This window comes from Lynx rufus, unplaced genomic scaffold (genome assembly GCF_022079265.1).
Source record: "Lynx rufus isolate CCGP_SWC_20201006 ecotype Redwood Valley unplaced genomic scaffold, mLynRuf1.p SCAF_15, whole genome shotgun sequence".
In the NCBI taxonomy this organism is placed as follows: domain Eukaryota; kingdom Metazoa; phylum Chordata; class Mammalia; order Carnivora; family Felidae; genus Lynx; species Lynx rufus.
Window position 1 is genome coordinate 64,261,967 of NW_025814829.1, and position 24,291 is coordinate 64,286,257.

General features: G+C 39.0%; 1 protein-coding gene across 1 annotated transcript in view; it reads left to right on the plus strand.

The window, feature by feature from the left end:
* The window catches only part of LOC124509895 (ankyrin repeat domain-containing protein 26-like), a 238,257-nt gene that overhangs the window by 205,050 nt on the left and 8,916 nt on the right, over nt 1-24,291 (plus strand). The window contains 6 exon segments of the mRNA XM_047076483.1: nt 2,629-2,699; nt 7,576-7,669; nt 9,936-9,988; nt 10,337-10,430; nt 23,034-23,324; nt 23,863-24,077. Coding sequence (XP_046932439.1) covers nt 2,629-2,699; nt 7,576-7,669; nt 9,936-9,988; nt 10,337-10,430; nt 23,034-23,324; nt 23,863-24,077 — 818 coding nt within the window.

Below are 24,291 nucleotides of genomic sequence, written 5' to 3' on the forward strand. Positions count from 1 at the left end.
ATATAGTCAAGTATGGGTGTGAAAGGAACTTCAGAAGACTTCCGTGAGTTGAAATCTCTATGGACGAAGAAATTACTCAAAAGGAAACAAAGGCAAACCAGTGATCATACAGCCCTTGTGATAAATGTCGTGTTATAAAGAAAAGCGAGACAAAGTATGCTGGTCAGCATCCTAAGGGTAAGGGTGCTCCCTAAGACTCAATAAGGAAAACACACTCAAAGTAACACCGAAAAGAGTCCAAATAAAATGTACACGATTAGCTGTCTACAAAGGTACTCCATGTCAAGTAATGATTTTTGAATGCGCGGTTGAGATGTTGTCTGTGAGCACCTAGATGGAAGAGCGAAAAGTACACATGGCCTAGGTAAAGCGGCCAAAGCTGGAAATGTGAATTAGAGAATCTGGTTTTGAAGCCTTAAGAGCAATTCAAAACACAGATAGCAAGGGGCAAGGACTTAATGTCAGGGATTGCCGTCCTTCAGAAATAAGGTGTGGTTAAAAGAGCAGAGGGAGGGCATGGTCATTTTTCTCAGCTGCTGCTGAAAAGTGAAGCAGGATAGAGACCTTAATAAAATTAAAAAAAAAAAAAGAGGTTCTGGATGACCCTCAAAATGTCTTAGTGGAATGATAGGAGTGAAAGTTGGATTTTAGTGTAAAAGAAGGAAATAAGTGAAGAAACCTTGAATCTGTGGATGAGACGATACATTAAAGAATGTTCGAGTCCACTGCAAGGGGAGAAGCAGCGTGATAGATGGACAAAGCTTCAAAAGTTAAGCAAATGGTTAATAGAAAAGGAGAAATTGAAATCTTTCTTCCTTATGCAGCTGGTGCTGTGATTTACAGAGGTGTAGCACTTTACCAACGGCAAAGCTCTGGGGCCAGCTTTTCTGATATGTTGTTACCACAAAGCCTTAATCTCCTCATCAGAGTACCTGCTAAAGCAGCCTAATGTAAACAGTGTGGGCATGAAATGATTGAGGAACTTTGGTTTAGCAAGACTCCATTATTTCCATGTCAGTGGCTTTCCCATGCCTCTGATGGTCATGTAAAGCATCTATTACTCAATGGAAGAGGTGCTATTTGTACCGTAGTCCATGAGTATTGTCCACTGAGTAGTATAGACAGGGAGTTAGTTAAAAGTATTATAAGTGGGAAAAAAAAGTACTGTTTGCTAGTGGCATTGGCGAAAGTTGTGTGAAGTACTGAGGAGAGATTCTGGGCCTCATGCTCCCCATTTGCTGCCACTTGCGGTGGTATGAATGACTTCAGTATGATTTGTATAGGGCACCACTTGTATTGGCATGCCACCTGCCTTAACTATCTCATTGTATTGGAACGCAAATACAGCAACAGTAATCATGCTAAATGCATACCCTTAGAGCTGACTATGTGCCACGTACCCTTCTAAGTTGTTCACGTATTATTTCCTAATTTTATATTCCCAAGATCCCAGTGAGGTAGATCCTATTATTATTTATTTTTCAGATCACTTTTATAAGATTCTTTATTTTGAGAGAGAGAGAAAGAGGAGAGAGAGACAGAGAGAGATTGTGGGAAGAGCAGGTAGGGAGACAGAGAGAGAGAGAGAGAGAGAGAGAGAGAGAGAGAATGCCAAGCAGGCTCCTCGCTATCCACGCAGAACTGGATGTGGGGCTCAATCACGTGACCCTGAGATCATGTCCTGAGCAGAAATCAAGAGCCAGACGCTGACCCGACTGAGCCACTCAGGTACCCCAGTAGGTGCTGTTATGACTTTCATTTTACAGATTTAGAGACTGAGACACGGAAGTTTTAGGTACTGTGCTTAAGGTCATAGAGCTCATAACCAGCAGAATTGGGAATTCAGACCCAGGCTTTCTGGCTCCTACTAGGATACTGCTTGTCAAACTCTCCCATGAAATATCTCGTTGTCACTGAAAACAGCATGTTCAGTTTCATAATCACGAGAACAGCAATGTCATTCACCTATGTGAATATTGAAAATCATAGTTGATATGGTGCTTGGAATATGAAAACAGAAATGTTTACCATAAGGTAATTCCCTATATTTCCTCCATTTGACCAGTAGACACATTTGTATGTTTATCTCATCATATATAATTTAAAACCATTAACAACGTTATGTTTTTGTAGGAGAGTAAGATTGGTAAACAATTCTGTACCAGTATTGAAATGTTTTCGGCTTTGTAGGCCATAGTCTCTGTTGTAGAAGCTGAACTCTTTTGTTATGACCTAAAAGTAGCCATCATTCAGCATGTAGAGGAGAGTGTGGCTGGGTCCAATAAGATTTTAGTTACAGGGGTGCTTAGGCGGCTTAGTTGGTTGAGCGTCCTGACTCTTAATTTCCACTCAGGTCATGATCCCAAACCCCACCTCATGAGACCGGTCATGAGACCGAGCCCCACATCAGGCTTCACCCTGAGCTTGCAGCCTGCTTACCTTTTTCTCTGTCTCTCCCTCTGACTCCCTTCCCACTTGTGTGTGCTCTCTCCCTCTCTGTCTCTCTTTCAAGTATAAAATAACAAAAAAAAAAACAAAACAAAAACAAAAACATTTAGTTACAGAAACAGGTGATGGTGTTCAACTAGATTGACAGTATTTAAAAGTATTATTTTTTCTTTATTTTAGTTACAAGAAGCACAGGAACGACATGCAGAGGCCGAAAGATACGCTGAGAAGATTAAAGATCATATGCTAAAGTATAATTTAAACCTCACAGAAAATAACTTGTTTATTTATAAAGCAGATAAGGAGTGTACTATGAGAAATGTATTAGTTATGCGAGTATATCATTGTTAAGCTGGATACAAATTCCAGCTTTGAGCTATTTTGAAATGCAAAATTTTGGCATCTTATCTCTCAATTTTGCACCATTACCACAAAACACAACGAGAAAATTGGCACAATTGCCAAATCATCCTCTTGATACAATTTTAAGAATTTCTGTAATACCCTCACTTGTTCAGAAATTACACGATACAGTTTTAAAATTATGGGTGAGAATAATGATCTTAAGATCTGCATTTTAGGCTAAAGGTTAAAAATGCCAGGCAAGACACAACCATCAAACATCAAGCGGCCCAAATTCAAGATCTCCAGAGCAACTTGCTAAAGGCAAGTTTGGTAAGTCGATCTCTTAATGATTGTCCTGAAAAGGAATCCTTATGTCACTAGTAGTAGTAGTACATAAGAATGTTTTGGATCGTATGGAAATTTTCACTGATCAAAATATTTGGTTGATATTGTTTCTGCTTGCTACTAGTGATGAAATTCTTCTATATAGATGAAGTTGATTGAATTCATAAAGTAATGATGGTTGTAGTGAGATTTAAATAAAAATATTGTGAGAATCTAAGAAGAGCAACATTTTGTATATACCACAGTGAGCATTTGGTTTAGTCCTCCTTTTGGCTCTTGTATATAAAGGTGCTGTGAACATTGGCATACAGATGTGTGAGTCCCTGCTAATATTTTTCAGCGTGTTTCAAAAGTCCCCAGTCTTTGAGTGATCATTTCATCTGGCATTCTGACTTTCTGTTGTAAACCCAATCCTTTAGTGAGAGTTTCAGAAAGAGTTCTTTTAATGATGATATGTTGTAATTTATAACTACAAATTTGCAACTTATTCTCTTCATCAACAATGACTAGCAGGTCATTATGCAAACGTCCTTCCCAAAGAATAGCCTTTTTTCTTTGTTGGATTTTGTAAAGGAAAAGAAATGCCAGTGAAAAAGGAGAAATGGCTGCTCTGTCAGGGCCTTACCTAGTAACATAGTGCTCCTACCATTGAAAGTTCAGAAACTCATTTTTTTTTTCCATTCACTTGAGTTAATCAGCCTTTCAGAGATTTCAGAATTCAATTTCAGCAAAGACTAATGTGCCATTCAAGATTCTAATTTATGTAGTGAAACCACAACTGTTTTCCAAGTGGAACAGTGAATGTCATCCCACTCTCACCCTCCTTTGTAGGATGCTCATTGTACATCCTAAGTGGGAGCAATGAGGTAGATACACTGACCAACTCGTTTCTGTCAGTCACAAAAGCTATATAATATACATGCAAGTTTCATTAGGCAGCTATACCCATCAGGGGAACTAGAACATTGTGTTGACTGGTCTTTTTTATGACTGAAGGGACACTGAAAGCTACTTTCTTTTCTATACGTCTTATTAATGAGTCACATGGTAACAGGGAACTTTTCATGCGAGTAACATGATACTCGGTGGATCAGTCTTCTATGAATGAGAGTGCTAGGCATTGTCCTGCTACTGTGTCCTAAAGAAATCATTAAGGTCTGAAAAACTAAAATTTGTAAGGATATCCGAAACTGATGAAGCTTACTAAAGAATAACGAGGGATTTTCTGTACATCTCTATAGAAAGGAATTAGGGTTATGGCATGAGATTACCTGCCACTTTAAGGTCTTCTCTGTGAATCAAAAACTGAAGATTCCATTCGGCCAACTGAGTCCATAGATCTGACTTCTCTAGAAGGTCCTTATCTCCTGAATCCCCAAACCAGGGGCTACCTGGGTGAAGATATTTGATGCACACAATTTTGAGGTGAAGAATCTGGATTGGGAAGAAGAGGTAGCTCTAGCCAACTTAACCTTCCTAACAATATAGTCAAGTATGGGTGTGAAAGGAACTTCAGAAGACTTCCGTGAGTTGAAATCTCTATGGACGAAGAAATTAAAAGGAAACAAAGGCAAACCAGTGATCATCCAGCCCTTGTGATAAATGTTGTGTTATAAAAAAAGCGAGACAAAGTGTGCTCATGAGCATCCTAAGGGTAAAGGTGCCCCGTAAGACTCAATAAGAAAGACACAGTGTAACGCCGAAAAGAGTCCAAATAAAATGTACACGATTAGCTGTCTACAAAGGTACTCCATGTCAAGTAATGATTTTTGAGTGCGCGGTTGAGATGTTGTCTGTGAGCACCTTGATGGAAGAGCGAAAAGGACACATGGCCTAGGTAAAGGGGCAAAGCTGGAAATGTGAATTAGAGAATCTGGTTTTGAAGCCTTAAGAGCAATTCAAAACACAGATAGCAAGGGGCAAGGATTTAATGTCAGGGGTTGCCGTCCTTCAGAAATAAGGTGGGGTTAGAAGCACAGAGGGAGGGTGTGATCATTTTTCTCAGCTGCTGGTGAGAAGTGAAGCAGGATAAAGACTTTAATAATTTTTTTGTTTAAAAAAAGTTCCTTTATGACCCTCAAATTTTCTTAGTGGAAGTTAGATTTTAGTGTATAAGAAGAAAAAAGTGAGGAAAACTTGAATCTGTGGATGAGATGATTCATTAAAGAATGTTCGAGTCCACTGCAAGGGGAGAAGCAGTGTTATAGATGGAGAAAGTTTCAAACTTAAGCAAATGGTTAATAGAAAAGGAGAAATTGAAATCTTTCTTCCTTATGCAGCCGGTGCTGGGATTTACAGATTTGTAGCACTTTACCAACTGCAAAGCTCTGCGGCCAGCTTTTCTGATATGCTGTTACCACAAAGCCTTAATCTCTTCACCAGAGTACCTGCTAAAGCAGCCTAAAGTAAACAGTGTGGGCATGAGATGATTGAGGAAATTTGGTTTAGCAAGACTCCATTATTTCCATGTCAGTGGCTTTCCCTTGCCTCTGATAGTCATGTAAAACATCTACTACTCAGTCTAGGTGGTGCTATTTGTACTTTAGTCCCTGAGCATTGTCCACTGAGGGTATAGAGAGGCTGTTAGTTGAAAGTATTATAAGAGGAAAAAAAAAGTACTGTTTGCTAGTGGCATTGGCGAAAGTTATGTGAAGTACTGAGGATCTGGGCCTCATCCTCACCATTTGCTGCCACTTGCGGTGATATGAAGAATAACTTCAGTATAGTTTGTACGGGGCCACTTGTATTGGCATGCCACCTGCCTAAACTATCTCATTGAATTGGAACACAAAATACAGCAACAGTAATCATGCTAAATGCATACACTTAGAGCTGATTATGTGCCACGTACCCTTCTAAGTTGGTCACGTATTATTTCCTAAATTTATATTATCAAGATCCCAGTTAGGTAGATACTATTATTATTTATTTTGAGATCATTTTTTAAGGTTCCTTATTTTGAGAGAGAGAGAGAGAGAGAGAGACAGATTGTGGGGAAGGGAAGGTAGGGAGAGTGAGAAAGAGGGAGAGAGAGAGAGAGAGAGAGACAGAATTCCAAGCAGGCTCCTTGGTGTCCACGTAGAGCAAGATGTGGGGCTTAATCACGTGACCCTGAGATCATGTCCTGAGCAGAAATAAAAAGCAACACACTGAACCGACTGAGCCACTCAGGTGCCCCAGTAGGTGCTGTCATTACCTTCATTGTACAGATGCAAAGACTGAGACATGGAAGTATTAGGGTGTGTGCTCAAGGTCATAGAGCTCATAACCAGCAGAATTGGGAATTCAGACCCAGGCTTTCTGGCTCCTACTAGGATACTGCTTGTCAAACTCTTCCATGAAATATATCGTTGTCACTGAAAACAGCATGTTCAGTTTCATGATCACGAGAATAGAAATGTCATTCACCTATGTGAATATTGAAAATCATAGTTGATGTAGTGCTTGTAATGTGAGAACAGAAATGTTTACCATAAGGTAATTCCCTATATTTCCTCCATTTGACCAGTAGATACATTTGTATGTTTATCTGATCATATATAATTTAAAACCATTAACAACGTTATGTTTTTGTAAGAGAGTAAGTTTGGTAAACTACTCTGGAAGAGTATTGAAACATTTTTGGCTTTGTAGGCCACAGTCTCTGTTGTAGCAGCTCCACTCTGCTGTTATGACCTAAAAGTAGCCATCAATCAGCGTGTAGGGGAGAGTGTGGCTGGGTCCAATAAGATTTCATTTACAGGGGCACTTGGGTGGCTTTGTTGGTTGAGCGTCCTGACTCTTAATTTCTGCTCAGGTCATGATCCCAAACTCCACATCATGAGACTGGTCATGAGACCGAGCCCCACATCAGGCTTCACCCTGAGCTTGGAGCCTGCTTACGAGTTTCTCTGTCTCTCCCTATGACTCCCTTCCCCATTTGGGCGTTCTCTCTCTCTCTGTGCCCCACTAAGTCAAAAAAAATAATAACATTTGGTTACAAAAACAGGTGATGGTGTTTTACTAGATTATCAGTAGTTAAAATTATTTTTTTTCTTTATTCTAGTTGCAAGGAGCAAAGGATCGAGAGGCAAAGGACATAAGTTATGCGGAGAAGACGTAAGATCATATGCAAAAGTATAATTTAAACCTCACAGAAAATACCTTATTTATACAGCAGATAAGCAGTGTAGTACGAGAAATATACTTGTTATGCCAGTATATTATTGTTAAGATGGATACAAATTCCAGCTTTGAGCTATTTTGAAATGCAAAATTGGGATATTATATCTCTATTTTGCACCTTATCCACAAAACACGAGAAAAATGGCACAATTCCCAAATCTTCCTCTTGATACAATGTAAAGAATTTCTGTAAGACCCTCATTTGTTCAGATATTATATGGTATTGTTTTACACTTATGTGTGAGAATAATTATCTTAAGATCTGCATTTTAGGCTAGAAGTGCAAAATGCCAGACAGGAAGAAACCATCAAACAGCAAGCGGCCCAAATTCACAATCTTCCGAGCAACTTGTTAAAGACAAGTTTGGTAAGTCGGTCTCTTAATGTCTGTCCTACTGAAAAGGAATCCGTATTTCACTAGGAGTAGTACATAAGAATGTTTTGGATCACATGGAAAGCTCACTTATCCAAATATTTGGTTGATATCGTTGCTATTTGCTACTAGCGATGGAATTTTTCTATAGAGATGAAATTGATTGAACTCCTAATGATGTTTATAGTGAGATTTTCATAAAAACATTGTGAGAGTCTAAAAAAGCAACATTTTATATATACCACAGTGAGCGTTTGGTTTAGTCCACCTTTTGGCTACTGTTAATAATGCTGCTGTGAACGTTGGCATACGGATGTGTGAGAGTCCCTGCTAATATTTTTCAGCGTGTTTCAAACTTCCGCACGCTTTGAGTGATCATGTCATCTTGAAATCTGACTTTCTCTTGTAGTCTTAACCCTTCAGTGAGAGTTTGAGAACGGGTTATTTTAACGATGATTCGTTGTAATTTGTAATTACAAGTGTGCAATTTATTCTCTTCATCAAGAATGACTAGCAGGTCGTTATGCAAACGTCCTTCTCAAGGGAATGGACTTTTCTCTTTGTTGGATTTTGTAAAGGAAAAGAAACGCCAGTGAAAAAGGAGAAATGGCTGCTCTGTCAGGGTCTTACCTAGTAACATAGTGCTCCTACCATTGCAAGGTCAGAAACCCATTTTCTTTTTCCACTCACTTGAGTTAATCAGCCTGTCAGAGATTTCACAATTCAATCTCAGAAAAGACTAATGTGCCATTCAGGATTCTCATTTATTGATGTGTAGTGAAACCCCAACTGTTTTCCAAGCAGAACCCTTAATGTCCTCGCACTCTCACCCTCCTTTGTAGGACTCTCAGTGTAAATCCTAAGTGGGAGCAATGAGGTAGATACACTGACCAACTCGTTTCTATCAGTCACAAAACTATATAATATACATGCAAGTTTCATTAGACAGCTATACCCGTCAGGGGAATTAGAACATTCTGTTGACTGGTCCTTTTTGTGGCTGAAGAGACATTGAAAATTATTTTCTTTTCTAGATGTCTTATAAATGAGTCAAATAGTAACAGGGAACTTTTCATGTGAGTAACATGACTCTCTGTTGTTCAGTCTTCTATGAATGCGAGTCCTAGGCATTGTCCTGCTACTGTGTCCTGAAGAAATCATTAGGGTCTCAAAAACTAAAATTTGTAAGGATATCCGAAACTGATGAAGCTTATTAAAGAATAAGGAGGGATTTTCTGTAGATCCCCATAGAAAGAAATTAAGGTTATGGCATGAAATTGCCACTTTAAGGTGTTCCCTGTGAAACAAACACTTAGATAGCTTTCAGCCAACTCAGTCCATAGCTCTGACTTCTCAAGAAGACCCTTATCATCTCCTGAATCCCCAAACCATTGGCTACCTGGGTGAAGACATTTGATGCACACAATTTTGAGGTGAAGAATCTGGATTGGGAAGAAGAGTAGCTCTAGCCAACTTAACATTCCTAACAATAAAGTCAAGTATGCATCTGAAAGGAACTTCAGAAGACTTCCATATGTTGAAATCTCTATGGACGAAGAAATTACTCAAAAGGAAACAAAGGCAAACCAGTGATCATCCAGCCCTTGTGATAAATGTCGTGTTATAAAGAAAAGCGAGACAAAGTATGCTGGTCAGCATCCTAAGGGTAAGGGTGCCCCCTAAGACTCAAAAAGAAAGACACACTCAAAGTAACACCGAAAAGAGTCCAAATAAAATGTACACGATTAGCTGTTTACAAAGGTACTCCATGTCAAGTAATGATTTTCGAGTGTGCGGTTGAGGTGTTGTCTATGAGCACCTAGATGGAAGAGCGAAAAGTACACATGGCCTAGGTAAAGGGGCCAACGCTGGAAATGTGAATTAGAGAATCTGGTTTTGAAGCCTTAAGAGCAATTCAAAACACAGATAGCAAGGGGCAAGGACTTAATGTCAGGGGTTGCCGTCCTTTAGAATTACGGTGACCACTCAGGTCATGATCCTAAACCCCATATCATGAGAGCAGTCATGAGACCGAGCCCCACATCAGGCTTCACCCTGAGCTGGGAGCCTGCCTACGATTTCCTCTGTCTGTACCTCTGCCTCTATTCCCCACTTGTGTGTGTTTTCTCTCTGTCTCTCTTTCTCTCTCTCTCTCTCAAGTAAAAAAAAAAAAAAAAAAAAAACATTTAGGTACAGAAACAGGTGATGGTGGTCTACTAGATTGTCAGTAGTTAAAATTATATTTTCTTCTTTATTTTAGTTGCAAGAAGCAAAGGATCAACATGCAGAGGCCATAAGATATGCCGAGAAGACGTAAGATCATATGGAAAAGTATAATTTAATCCTCAAAGAAAATAGATTGCTTTTTATTAAGCAGATAAGCAATGTAGTATGAGAAAAGTATTAGTTATGCCAGTATATCCTTGTTAAACTGGATACAAATTCCAGCTTTGAGTTATTTGGAAATGCAGAATTGTGGCACATTATATCTCAATTTTGCACCTTATCCACAAAAGACAACGAGAAAAAATGGCTCAATTGCCAAATCTTCCTCTTGATACAATGTAAAGAATTTCTGTAAGACCCTCATTTGTTCAGAAATTATATGGTATTTTTGGAAACTTATGTGTGATAATAATTACCTTAAGATCTGCGTTTTAGGCTAGAAGTGCAAAATGCCAGCCCAGAAGAAACCATCAAACAGCAAGCGGCCCAAATTCACAATCTTCCGAGCAACTTGTTAAGGACAAGTAGAGTAAGTCAGTCTCTTGATGTCTGTCCTACTGAAAAGGAATCCTTATTTCACTAGGAGTAGTACATAAGAATGTTTTGGATCACATGGAAAGCTCACTTATCCAAATATTTGGTTGATATCGTTGCTATTTGCTACTAGCGATGGAATTTTTCTATAGAGATGAAATTGATTGAACTCCTAATGATGTTTATAGTGAGATTTTCATAAAAACATTGTGAGAGTCTAAAAAAGCAACATTTTATATATACCACAGTGAGCGTTTGGTTTAGTCCACCTTTTGGCTACTGTTAATAATGCTGCTGTGAACGTTGGCATACGGATGTGTGAGAGTCCCTGCTAATATTTTTCAGCGTGTTTCAAACTTCCGCACGCTTTGAGTGATCATGTCATCTTGAAATCTGACTTTCTCTTGTAGTCTCAACCCTTCAGTGAGAGTTTGAGAAGGTCCTTATCTCCTGAATCCCCAACCAGAGGCTTCCTGGGTTGAGAAATTTTTTGGTAGGGCGGGGGGTGTTACTCTTTTTGTTGTATCTTTACTTTTATTTTTGTTTAATTTGATTCCCAATTAGTTAGCATTTAGTGAAGCAATGATTTCAGGAGTAGATTCATTAATGCCCCTTGCCCATTTAGCACATCCCCCCTCCCACAACCCCTCCAGCAACCCTCAGTTTTTTCTCCATATTTATGAGTCTCCTGTGTTTGTCCTCCTCCCTGTTTTTATATTATTTTTGTTTCCCTTTCCTTTTGTTCATCTGTTTTGTCTCTTAAAGTCCTCATACGAGAGCAGTCATATGATTTTTGTCTTTCTCCTACTAATTTCACTTAGCATAATACGCACCACTTCCATCCACGTAGTTGCAAATGGCAAGATTCCTTTTTTTTGATTGCTGAGTAATACTCCATGGGGGGGGGGAAATATATATATATATATATATATATATATATATAACATCTTCTTTTTTTATTTTTTTAACGTTTTACTCATTTTTGAGACAGGGGAGACAGAGCGTGAACAGGGGAGGGTCATAGAGAGGGAGACACAGAATCTGAAACAGGCTCAAGGCTCCCAGCTGTCAGCACAGAGCCCAATGTGGGGCTCGAACCCACGAACCGTGAGATCGTGACCTGAGCCCAAGTCAGAAGCTTAACTGACTGAGCCACCCAGGAACCCCAAACATCTCCCTTTTAACGTGATTATTATCCATTTCTGTATCGTCTTTAAAGAACTAATCCATTCTTTTGCGCGTTTTTATATTGGATTGTCTTTTCATTATTGGAAGAGTTATTTAAATGTCCTACATGCAAATCCCTGAGCAGATATGGGATTTTCAGGTATTTTCTCCTAGTTAGTCACTTGCCTTTTCACTTTCTTGATGGTGATATTTGAAGCATAGTAGTTTTTAATTTTGATGAAGTAAACTTAATCTGCTTTTGTCTTTTGGTGTCATGTCTAAGAATCCATTGTCAAATCCAGTCACAAACATATACACATAAGCTTTTTTCTAAGAGTTTTATCATTTTAGCTCTTAGATTTTAAGTTAATTTTGTATATATGCTATGGGGTAGAGGTCTGATTTTATTGCTTTGCATGTGGATATCCATTTGTCCCAGTACCGTTTGTTACAAAGACTAGTCTTATTCCATTTAATTGCCTGTCACCCTTGTGGAAAATCAGTTCACTATAATGTGAGAATTTATGTTTAGATTCTCAATGTTAATACATTGATCTATATGTCTGTCCTTATGCCAGTACCATATCAAATTTTATGAAAACTTTTTCCTAGTTATCTTGCAAATTACCAGTCACTTATGTAATAATAAAAAGTCAATGTAGTAGAACTAAACTTTGCTCCTATAGAGATTTTTGTTTCTTGAAGGACCCTTTTGCCAGCCTTTGCCTTGCTGACCCCATGACTCGATGTGAAGTCAGGCTCAAAAAGATAAAATGCTCTTTCTTTAGTGTGTTCAGACTTCTATTTATTTATTTATTTATTTATTTATTTATATTTATATATTTTTTAGAGCGGGCACAAGCAGGATGGGGGGCTGTGTAGGGAGAGAATGAGAGAGAGAGAGAGGGAGAGAGAGAGAGACGAGAGAATTTTTAGCAGGCTTCACACTTAGTGTGGAGGCTGACAGGGGTCTTGATCCCATGACCCTGGGATCATGACCTGAGAGGTTGAGGCTCAACTGACTGAGCCACCCAGGTTCCCTGCCTGTGCAAACTTTTAGTGTCTCAGTCAGTGCTGCCCACTTTCATTTCCATCAAATCTTGGCCATAGGATCTCTTGACTCAGTCTACTAACGTTTACTTCATTATATTTTATTATCTCATTATAATGCATAGACTCATCCATAGTTTTCACCATCTAGGAAGGAAAAGATTAACTCTAGGCTATTCCTCTTTCCTGTTAAGCAATCTTGCTAACCCGTCATCTTGCAATTCACAATGAGATCCTCTTCTGACCTGGTTCTTGTGTGTAACACTGGTGTTAATCCTGTTCTTGGCACAGATCATACTTTCTTGGAAAACACAGCAGCCTGTTTCCCCTTCTTTCACTTGAATAGAAAGATATGCTTAGCTATATGTTTTAGCTCAGCGTATAATTAATGGAATAAACATTATATCATTAAAATAATACAGCTGTACAAATTGCGGTAGTATTAAGTTGATTTATCAGAGACAAATACTACATTGGTAATTTGAATGACAACAAACTTTTGAAGCCAACTTGTATGATATGGAGAAGCATTGTGGGACAACACAAAGATGAAATGGTCTTACCTCCCCACACAAAGAAGGTTGGAATAAGGTAAAGGAGAATGTGCAGTTAATTGAAGTAGTGCTAAAGGACAGTACATTTGTTTTGCTACTGAAAAGATGAAAAATGATTCCATGACATTCTCTTTATTTCCCCAGTGAGGAAAGGAGAATGAAGATTGAGTATTCAATGGATTAAAAAATACTCAAAGCTGCCTATTTCCTTTCATTGAAATCAGACCAAAGGCCCAATTTTGGTTATCAAATTGACTCTTTCTAGTTTTTCAACTATTGTGCTTCAAATCGTATGTCTCTGTGCTTCTACCTTAACTTGAGGGGACATTCTAAAGAGGCATTCCTTCCTACTTGTAAGAATTGTTGGAATTGAAGGGAATCTTAGAAAAAGATCTTAGAGACAGGAAGAAGGCAGAGGAGTAGGAGGACTCTAGGCTTGCCTCATCCCACGAATACAACTAGATAACGATCAGCTCACCCTAAAAACCCCAGAAATCGACCTGAAGACTGACAGAACAAACTCCACAACAAAAGGGAGAGAAGAGGGCACATCAAAGAAGTTCCTTGATGCAGAAATGTCGACTAGAAGAGAAACAGATCCTGGGTTCTGCAGAGGGGAGGGAGTCGAGGTTGTGGGTAAGGGTGAGAGAGAGAAACGCACAGGGGAACACACAAAGAGAACATTTCCCCATAGCCACTGGCTTGGAAAACAAGAGGGCCTGCATTTCGTGAGTTCTTGCAACCAGTAGTGCGTAAAGTCTGGAGTTTTCAAGGGCATCCGATTTAGCTGGTTTAGAGCCCTGAGGTACTCCACTGCTCATGGACAGAGAGCAGGCAAACAACGTGGGGGCATATAGCATGGGTACAGTGGTCTGAAGAGTGCCTGGGGCACACAGTGGGGAGATTAGTTGCTCTTCTCAGAGCACGTCCCTCAGAGGCAAAGTTCAGAGAGACCTGTCTGTAGGAACAAAGCCGCTGGCTGCCACCATCTCCTTCTCCTGCCCCTCACCACAAACATAAAGCCACCTGCAGGAAGCAGTGCATTGCTAACACTGGTTACCTAACTTGCTTACACCAAACACCACCCCCTTGCACACTGGTGGAACGACCTTTCTCAATCACTGGTGCTTGAGTTCCAGCACAGCAGACCCCTCCCCCAGAAGACCAGGACAAATGCCTGCCCACACCACATCTCCCAACCAGAGAGTTTCCCTTGGCCTCAGTTCCAGTAGAGGTGGTGACAGGTCTCATTCCATAAGCAGACCATAGCACACCTAGTTAAAACCCGCTACATTCAGGCCAGGGACCAAACACTCACCAGACCAGGCGACGAGAGCCTCTGCAGACGACTGGCCTAAAGGATAGCATAGCCAGAACACAAGAGCAGAACACATGCAGCACACACTGGTGACACTCCCTGAAGTGCTAGACCCTGGGCATTACACGACGTCTTTTTCCTAAGTCCATTACTTTCGGGAGCAGGTGACATAACTGGCTTCTCTAACACACAGAAGCTGGCAGATATGCAGACAAAATGAAAAGACAGAAGCATTTATCCCAAATGAAAGGACAGGATAAGGCCATGGTCAGAGACCTAAATGGGACGGATGTAAATAACACGCCTAATGGAGAGTTTAAAACCATGATCATAAGGATATTCACTGGACTTGAGAAAAGAATGGAAGACATCCGAGAGACCCTTACCACAGACATAAAAGAGTTGAAGAATCAGAGATGAAGAGTGCAGTAAAAATGAACAGCAAGCTGGAAGAAGCAGAGGAACAAATTAATGACCTAGAAGACAGAGTAATGGAAAGCAGTGAAGCTGAAGAAGACAAAGAAGAATTATCCAATGCAAGAATAGACTTAAGGCACTCGGTGACTCGGTCAAATGTAAAAACATTCATATGATAGGAGTCCCAGAAGAAGAAGACAGAGAGAAGGGGACAGATAATTGATTTGAAGACACAATAACTGAAAAACTCCATAATGTGGAGAAGAACACAGACATCCAGATCCAGGAGGCACAGAGAACTTCCATCAAAATCAACACCCAAGACATACTGTAATTAAATTTGCAAAATATACTGCTAACATCTTTTTTTGTTTTAGTGTTTTGTTTTTTGCTTTTTTTTTTATTTCCGTGACAAAACGCAGACACAAGCAGGGGAGGGGCAGAGAGAGAGAGAGTGAGAGAGAGAGAGAGAGAGAGAGAGAGAGAATCCCAGGCACTCTCTGTGCTGTCAGCGCAGAACCCACCGGAGGGCTTAAATGCACGAACTGCGAGGTCACGACTTGAGCTAAGATCAAGTCATGCTTCACAGACTGAGCCACGCAGGTGCCCCACTGCTACAAATCTTAAAAGCAGCAAAATAAGTCATTCACTTCCAAGGGAAAACCCACAAGGCTAGCAGGAGATTTTTCAACCGAAACTTTGCAAGGCAGAAGGAAATGGCATGATATATTCAAAGTGCTGAATGAGAAGAATCTGCAGCCAAATATACTCTATCCAGTAAGGCTATCATTCATAATAGAAGGAGAGATAAAGAATTTCTCAAACAAAAATGGAAGGAGTTTGTGACCACTAAATCAGCCTGTAAGAAATATTATCGGGGACTCTGAGTGGAAAGGAGAGATCAAAAGTGACAGTATAAAGGCAGGAAATGTAAAAGCAGTAAAAATGTATATTTCTGTAAAAAAAAATCCTCAAGGAATGCCCCAAAAAAGGATATACAATATAATAGCTTATCAAAACATGGGGAGGAGAAAAAAATGAGCTCTAACTTAAGTGACCATCAATTTAATATAGACTGCTACACACAGAAGAGGTGATATACAAATTAATGCTTATCATATAACAAAACCCACTAATAACCATGCAAAGAATAAAGAGAAAGAAATCCAAATATATCATTAAAGCAAATTAGAAAGACATCAAAGAGAGAAAAACAATAAAGGATTTGAGAAAATCTCCAGAAACAACCACAAAACAAGTAGTAAAATGACAATAAATACATACCTGTCAATAATTACTTTGTATATTAATGGAATAAACACTCCAAACAAAAGACCTAGGGTGACAGGATGGATTAAAAAACAAGAGCCATCTGTATGCTGCCTATAAAAACCTCATTTTAGACATAAAGACACCTGCAGATTGAAAGTGAGGGGATGCTTGCACTGTTGGTGGTAATGCAAACTGGTGCAGCCACTCTGGAAAACAGTGCGTAGGTTCCTCAAAACAATTGAAAATCGAACTACCCTACGACCCCTCAATAACACTACTGGGAATTTATGCAAAGGATACAGGAGTGCTGATTCATAGGGGCACATGTACTCCAATGTCTATAGCAGTGCTTTCAACAATAGCCAAATTGTGGAAAGAGCCTAAATGCCCATCAACTGATAAATGGATAAAGAGATGTGGTTTATATATACACTGAAATACTACCTGGCAAGGAGAAAGAGTGAAATCGTGCTATCTCTTGCAATATGGATGGAACTAGAAGGTATTATGCTACATGAAATAAGTCACAGAAAGACAGATATCATATGTTTTTGCTCCTATGTGGAACTTGAGAAACGTAACAGAAGACCGTGGGGGAAGGGAAGGGGAAAAATAGTTACAGAGAAGGAGAGGGGCAAACCATAGGAGACTCTCGAATGCAGAGAACAAATAGAGGGTTGATGGGGGGCGGTGGGTAAGAAGGGAAAGTGGGTGGTGGGCATTGAGGAGGGCACTTTTGGGGATGAGCCCTGGGTGTTGTCTATAAGTGTGAACCACGGGAATCTACTCCCAAAACCAAGAGCACACTATACACACTCTATATTAGCCAAGTTGACAATGAATTCTATTTAAAAAAAAAATGAAAGCGAGGGGATGGAGAAAAATTTATCACGTTAAAAGAAAAAATAGCGATACTTTTGTTAGACAAAAGAGTCCTTAAAACAAAGACTGTGGGGCACCTGGGTGCCTCAGTCATTTGAGCGACCGACTAGGTCTTGGCTCAGGTCATGATCTTATGGCTGGTGGCTTTGAGCCCCATGTTGGGCTCCAGGCTGACAGCATGGAGGCTGCTTGAAATTTTCTCTCCCCCTTTCTATGTCCCTCCCCAACTCTCTCTCTCTCCAAATAAATAAACCAAAAACAAAGACTGTAGCAAGAGCCAAAGAATGCTACTGTATCATAATAAAGGGTACAATCCAATAGGAAGATCTAACAATTGTAAATATTTATGCACCCACCATGAGAGCACTCAAGTACATAAAACAATAACCAACATAAAGGAACTAATTGATAATAAGACAGTAATAGGGTACTTTAACACCCCATTTACATCAACACATCTTAACAAAAAAAATCACCAAAAAATACATCTTAACAGAAAATCACCAAAGAAACAATGGCTTTGAGCCATACGAGAAAGACAGATATCATATGTGTTCACTCTTATGTGGATCCTGAGAAACTTAACAGGAATCCATGGGGGAGGGGAAGGGAAAAAAAAGATGTTAGTGTGGAAGAGAGCCAAAGCATAAGACACTCTTAAAAACTGAGAACAAACTGAGGGCTGATGGGGGTGGGAGGGAGTGGAGGGTGGGTGATGGGTATTGAGGAGGGCACCTGTGGAGATGAGCACTGGGTATTGTATGGAAACCAATTTGACAAAAAATTTCATATGTTTAATAAAAAAAAAGAAAAAGAAAAAGAAACAATGGCTTTGAATGACAGAGTGGACCAGATTGGATTTAAGAGATTTTTTTTCAGAACGTTCCATCTTAAAACAGAATACACGTTGTTTTCAACTATACATGGACTATTCTCAAGAATGGATTAAAAAAAAAGGCCTTAAATATTAAAAACAATACATGCAGGTTAAATAACGTGCTACTACACTGGAATGGGTTAAGCAAGAGATACAAGAAGAAACTTAAAAAAATACGTGTATACAAATGGAAATGAAAAAAAAAAAAAAAAAAACAATGGTCTGAAACCTTTGAGATGCTGCAAAAGTGGTCCTAAGAGGGAAGTACATAGCAATATAAGCCTACTTCAAGGAGCAAGAAAAATTTCAAACAACCTAACCTTACACCTAAAGGAGCTAGAAAAAGAACAACAAATGAAGCCTGAAGCCAGCAGAAGAAAGCAAGTAATAATGATCAGAGCAGGGGGCCCTTGGGTGGCTTAACTGATTGTCTGACTCTCGATTTTGGCTCAGGTCATGATCTCACAGTTGTGAGATCGAGCCCCATGTTAGGCTCTCTGCTGGCAGCATGGAACCTGTCTGGGATTCTCTCTTTCCCTCTCTCTCTCACTCTCTCGCTCTCTGCCCATCCCCCCCTCATGTGTGGTCTCTCTCAAAATGAAATTAAAAAAAGAAATTAAAGCAGAAATGAATGATAGACAAACAAAAAACAGATAATACTAGAACAGATCAATGAAACCTAGAGCTGGTTCTTTGTAAAAATTAATAAAACTGATAAATTGTTAGCCAGAGTAATCAACAAGAAAATAGAAAAGACCAAAATAAATAAAACCACAAATGTGAGAGTAGAAATAAGAACCAACACCACAGAAATACAGACATTTATGAGAGAATATTGTGAAAAAATGTATGCCAACAAGTTGGACAACTTAGAAGAATTGAATAAATTCCTGGAAATATATAACTTACCAAAGTAAAACAAGAAGAAATAGAAAATTTGAAAAAAAAATCAATAACCAGCAAGGAAACTGAATCAGGAATCAAAAAACTCTCAACAAACACAAGTCTAGGGCCAGATGCCTTCAGACGTAAATTTTAACATGTAAAGAAGAGCTAATCCAAAAAAAAAAAAAAAATGTTTAACCTGTCCTTTTCAAATTGTTCCAGAAAAACATAAAAGGAAGGGAAACTTCCAAATTTATTCTATGCCAGCTTTACCGTGATACCAAAACCAGATAAAGACACCACAGAGAGAATTACAGGCCAGCATCTCTGATGAACATGCAAAAATCTTCAACAAAATAAGCAAACTGAATCCAACAATACATTAAAAAATCATTCACCGGGGGCAGAGGCAGCTGGGTGGCTTAGTGAGGTAAGCATGCAATTTTAGCTCAGGTTATGATCTCATGGTCGGTCGGTTTGAGCCCAGTGTCCGGCTCTGTTGACAGCTTGGACCCTGGAGCCTACTTCAGATTCTTTATTTCCCTCTCTCTCTGTCCCTCCCCTGCTTGTGCTCCTTCTCCAAAATAAATAAACATTAAAAAAATCATTCAATCATTCACTATAACCAAATGGGATTTATCCCTGGTTTGCAGGGGTGGTTCAATATTTGCAAATCAATGAATGTGATACCTCATATTAATTTTCAAAAAAGCATAAAGTCATATCATTGCAATAGATGCAGAAAAAAGAATTTGACAAACTATAACATCCATTCATGATATAAACTTCAAGAAAGTAGGCTTAGAGGAACCATACCTCAACATAATAAAGGCCATATATGGAACATGATCAGCTAATATGATCCTAACTGGGGAAAACCTGAGAGAAAAACTTCTTAGATGTTGCCTCTAGTTATCTGCTTCTTCTCATTAGCACCATTGGTTGTTAATAAATTAATCTTAACATTTATTACATCCTACATTAATGGAGAACAATTTCTCCTATACAGGTTTATGTGTCTTCTCTCTTTTTTTTTCATCCACTTTTCAATTTATCATTTTTGTCTTTTTCTTAACAAACTCCCCAAAGGTTAGATTTCTTTTGTTCACATATCTGTTAGGAAAAGTGTGGCCAGGACAGCTAGTCTCTGCCCTGCTCAGCTTCAGGTGGGGCAACTGAAAGGTTTGGGGTTGGATCCATTTGAAGATTTGTTCACTGACGTCTGGTGGTTGATGCTGGCTGTTGCCTGGGACTTCAGTTCAGGAGGTAGCAGAAACACTTAAACTGACACACCTAGACCCTCTTTGTGGCCTAGGCTTCCTCACTAGATGGGGAGCTAGATTCCAAGTTAGCGGCCTGAGATACAGAGCAAGGCAGAATCGCCTTTTGTCACCTAGACTTGGAATACACACAGGATCATAGTCACATATTCTGTTCATTAGGAGCAAGCCACTAAGGTTGTTCCATGGTCTTTTTTTTTAGTGGAATTAATATTTAAAACCTATGCACACCTTTAAAAAGCAGTATACTTTACCCACTGGCCACAAATGTTTGTATTCCTCCCACCTGAAAAATACATTCACTCCCCTCCCCCTCCAATACCTCCTGCAAGTCGCAGTTATCATGGCATCAGGTTCAGGGCTTGAGTCCAAGATCTTACCATCTTAATCAGGTGCAGTGGGGATAAGCTGCCTGGGTTATGGTATCTCAAGTATAGCCCCTTGAGTGCAAGTGTTCTCAATATGAGGACTTGAGAATGAAAGAGACAGTTATTTACCACTCACAAATGCAACATTCTAGTCAACTGCTGAGGACTCACCCATTCAGAAAAAGAAGATGGGAAGCACCCTAGTCCATAAGAGTTTTGAAATATAGCCTGATGCATGCTGTCAGTTCTTAAGTTAGGACTTAGTCCTAACCACGGGAATACTTTCTCCATGTCTTTTCCCTTTCTTTACTCCTTGAGCTCTTGGTTCCTTCCTTTTCATAAGGAATGACCTGTATTTGCAGCTGTTTTTTCATCCTGCTTCCTCCCTGTGGGACTTCTAAGACCCAAAGGCCTCTTTTCATTTTGCACTATTTGGCCCCTTTTAGTCCAAGGTAGCAAATAGCATGTTTGCTACTATATATCTCTTACCTTTTTTAGTTTTCTGTAAATATTACTGGATTTCATGCCGTGTTTTAGCAAAGCGACCCTCCCAAGTCCTTTTGAGATAAGCTTTTCGCTTCAGGTTTCCTGTGAAGCTCTTACAGGACAACGCCTTTAAAATTCGTCTACTCTTGGGGCTCCTGGCTGGCTCAGTTGGTAGAGCATGTGACACTTGATCTCTGGGTGCCCCATGAGATTTAAGCCCCATGTCGGGTGTGGAACCCACTTTAAAAAAAATCTTATAGTCTTAAGATCCTTAAAGAAATTGGAGGCATACCTTAAATCTTTCTGTTTTCCTGGTAGCACCCTGGAGTTTCTCTGAACCCAAAAGCCATTTCTTTATTTTAGCATTATTTGACAGTTCAACGTGGAGAGAGGCTGTAAATGAGAAACAGATACTTGAACCCAGTAAGTCCTGGTTCCTTTCAGTTGCATAGTCTTTCTTTAGTTTCTCTTTCCTATCCGTTTTACTTTCAGGTATTTTGTAGCACGACTTCCCTTTCGTCCAGTGTCATTTTCTTCACTTGCTTAGAAACCCTTGCTGTCAGCCTCTTCACAGGCCATCAGGTTTCCACTAAGAGTCTTGTGGAGGCCATTTTTCGGTCTCATCCTTACGCTTTTCTACATCTTTCCACTTCCACCTACCTCCTGGTTCAAAGGAAGTTTAGTTTTAGGTTTTTTTGAATAGCAGCACACCATTTTTAGTATCAGTATCAAACCTACTAGTTCAAAACAGCATTTCTCTTGTTCACCAATCTTTAGTTTAGGCAAAGCAGAGTAGGGCAACTCATTTCTTCTTCATTTGGCATCAGCTGGCATAACTGGAAGCTGGAGACTAGAATCATCTAAAGGCTTGTTCACGCACGTGTTTGGCTGTTGAGGCTGGCCTTTGGCTAGGACGTTGGCTAGTCTCAGCTGGAGTATCTACATGAAGACTCACTAGGTAGCCTGGGATTCCTCACCACGTGGTGGCTGCGTTCTAAGGGTGAGCTTCCCTAGAGAAAGAAAGTCAGAAGGAAGCTGTATCACATTTTCTAAGCTGGCCTTAAAAATCACAGCAGTTCTGCATATTCTGTTCACGAGAAACCAGTTACTGAAGCCAGCATATATTTAAGGGGAGGGATTTCCACAGAAGTATCAACGAATTTATAAAACCACCACATCCACTCACCTTGTCTTACCAATCATATAGAATGGATGGAAGTCGTTCCCAACTCAGCATCCCTGAAACTCCAGCCAGTTTTGTTGTTGTGGTTGTTTTTGTTTAGTATGATCTCTTATTTTCTAGAAAGTAACAAAGGATTACAAGATAACAGTATTGAATTAAAAAAAATTTTTGCCTCAAAAACATATTTGGATCATCCAATTAAAGTTTTATACTGGGAGATGTGATTTCTGAACACATCCCGGAGAATCATTTCTCCTGGGAATGCGGTTCAAATTAGCATAAAACATTTGCAGTTCAGAAACAGGCCGTGGCATTAGAAGCATTACTTATAGATTCATGAATTAGAGTCTTATTTCCAGAGTCTTATCTTGGGACGTATTTGTTGACTTGGGCATACATAAGTCAATATGATATTGCTAAAACTTCTTTAAAAGCTATGGAGTGTTAAGATGGGGGGAAGGGCTAAGAGACTTTCTCCTAAGAGGGGACTTATTTTATGAAAGAAAGATATGAAAAAATCATAGAAAAATAAAAGTATAGAATCAAGTGCAAATGTTGTGTACTAAAGAGAATGATAGCAAAGATCTATTTCAGTAACACCTAATGTCTTTAACGTGTCTCTTGATTTTCTGACTTGTTTAAGGTTCCACATTCTAAGACAGGTAACATTTTATTTCAAATGAGTTTATTTAAAAATTTGAGTGCCTGGCTGGCTCAGTTACTCTTGATCTTGAGATTGTGAGTTCAAGCCTCACACTGGGTGTAGAGATTACTTAAAATCTGAAAAAAAAATGTTCATAGTAGTTTTGAGTTAGACTCTTTTCACTCCCTTCCAAACTATAGTGTTTTATTCATGCAGGCTGATGTCCTTACAACAGAACTGGAAACTACATCTTCAAAATGTCTACACCTGGACGCAAAAAATCAAGTTCTTCAACAAGAGTTATTATCAATGAAAGCTTTCGAAGAAGAACGTGAAAAACTAGAGAGCAACAACAAGAAGTTACAGCAAGAAGTAGTAAAATTGAAGCAATTTATGGAAATGAATATGGTAGAACGCAGTCAAGTGGAGCAGTATAAACGGGAGATTGAAGAAAGAGCACGACTGGACATAGTAGAAAAATTACACGAAGTCAACCTGTTTTTACAGGTTAATTGATTGATCTGTAATGTGCTTTAATTCATTTTACTGCAAATTACATTTTGGATAGATGTATTGTAGGGGTTTCCTCTACTTGCTTTATGGTAATTTGTAGATTTCTGGAGGCATTTGTTCCTCCCTTTAAAGATTTCAGTTTTCATCATTATTCCTACTAAATCGAGAGGATAAGAAAAAATGATGATTTAAACAACTAGTCTCACTATGAAGAGGAAAAGAAAAATTATGATTTAAACATTGCACTGTACTTGGATTATTCTTAAGTTTATTGTTGACTTTAAAAATTTTCTCATTGATTCTATTATTTGAATTATCAGATTGCGTGAATACTAATACAGAAATGATTGAACTTTAATTTTATAAATCATGTTTAATTCAGTTGACATTGATGATAAATATTTTACACTTGAGCTTTTTTTCATTTAAAATTTCTCTCTGAAACTTTGACTCAGAACTAAAGGAAACAGGTATAATTAATTATTCAGATTATACCTATTTTGAAACTGTCCTGTTAATTTTTTTTCATTAGGAACAAGCAGCAGCTCGAAAAAACTTGGACCAGTTAAGAGAAAATGATCATGCTTCAACGATAAATAAAATGGAACTTAGAATTAAAGATCTGGAATCTCAGATCTCTACAATGAAGACTTCTCAAGGATCTACTAAAACAGAGTTGGAAACCTACAGGCAACTCTACCTAGAAGAATTAAAACTTAGAAAGTCCTTGAGAAATAAGCTGAACAGGTAAGTCAACACAGAATCATAGACAAGAAATTTAGCTTATTAATTTGCCTCTAAAGCATAATTTCTGTGGAGCCGAGATCATGAGATGAGTAGGAAGTGAAAGCCAACTAGATCGTGTTATTTTGGAAAATGAGGTTTCTAAGTGAACTTACCTTTGAAATGTTAGTCCAGGACAGTTTGCATCCCTTCTCTTTTTTTCGGTTTTACAGGACCT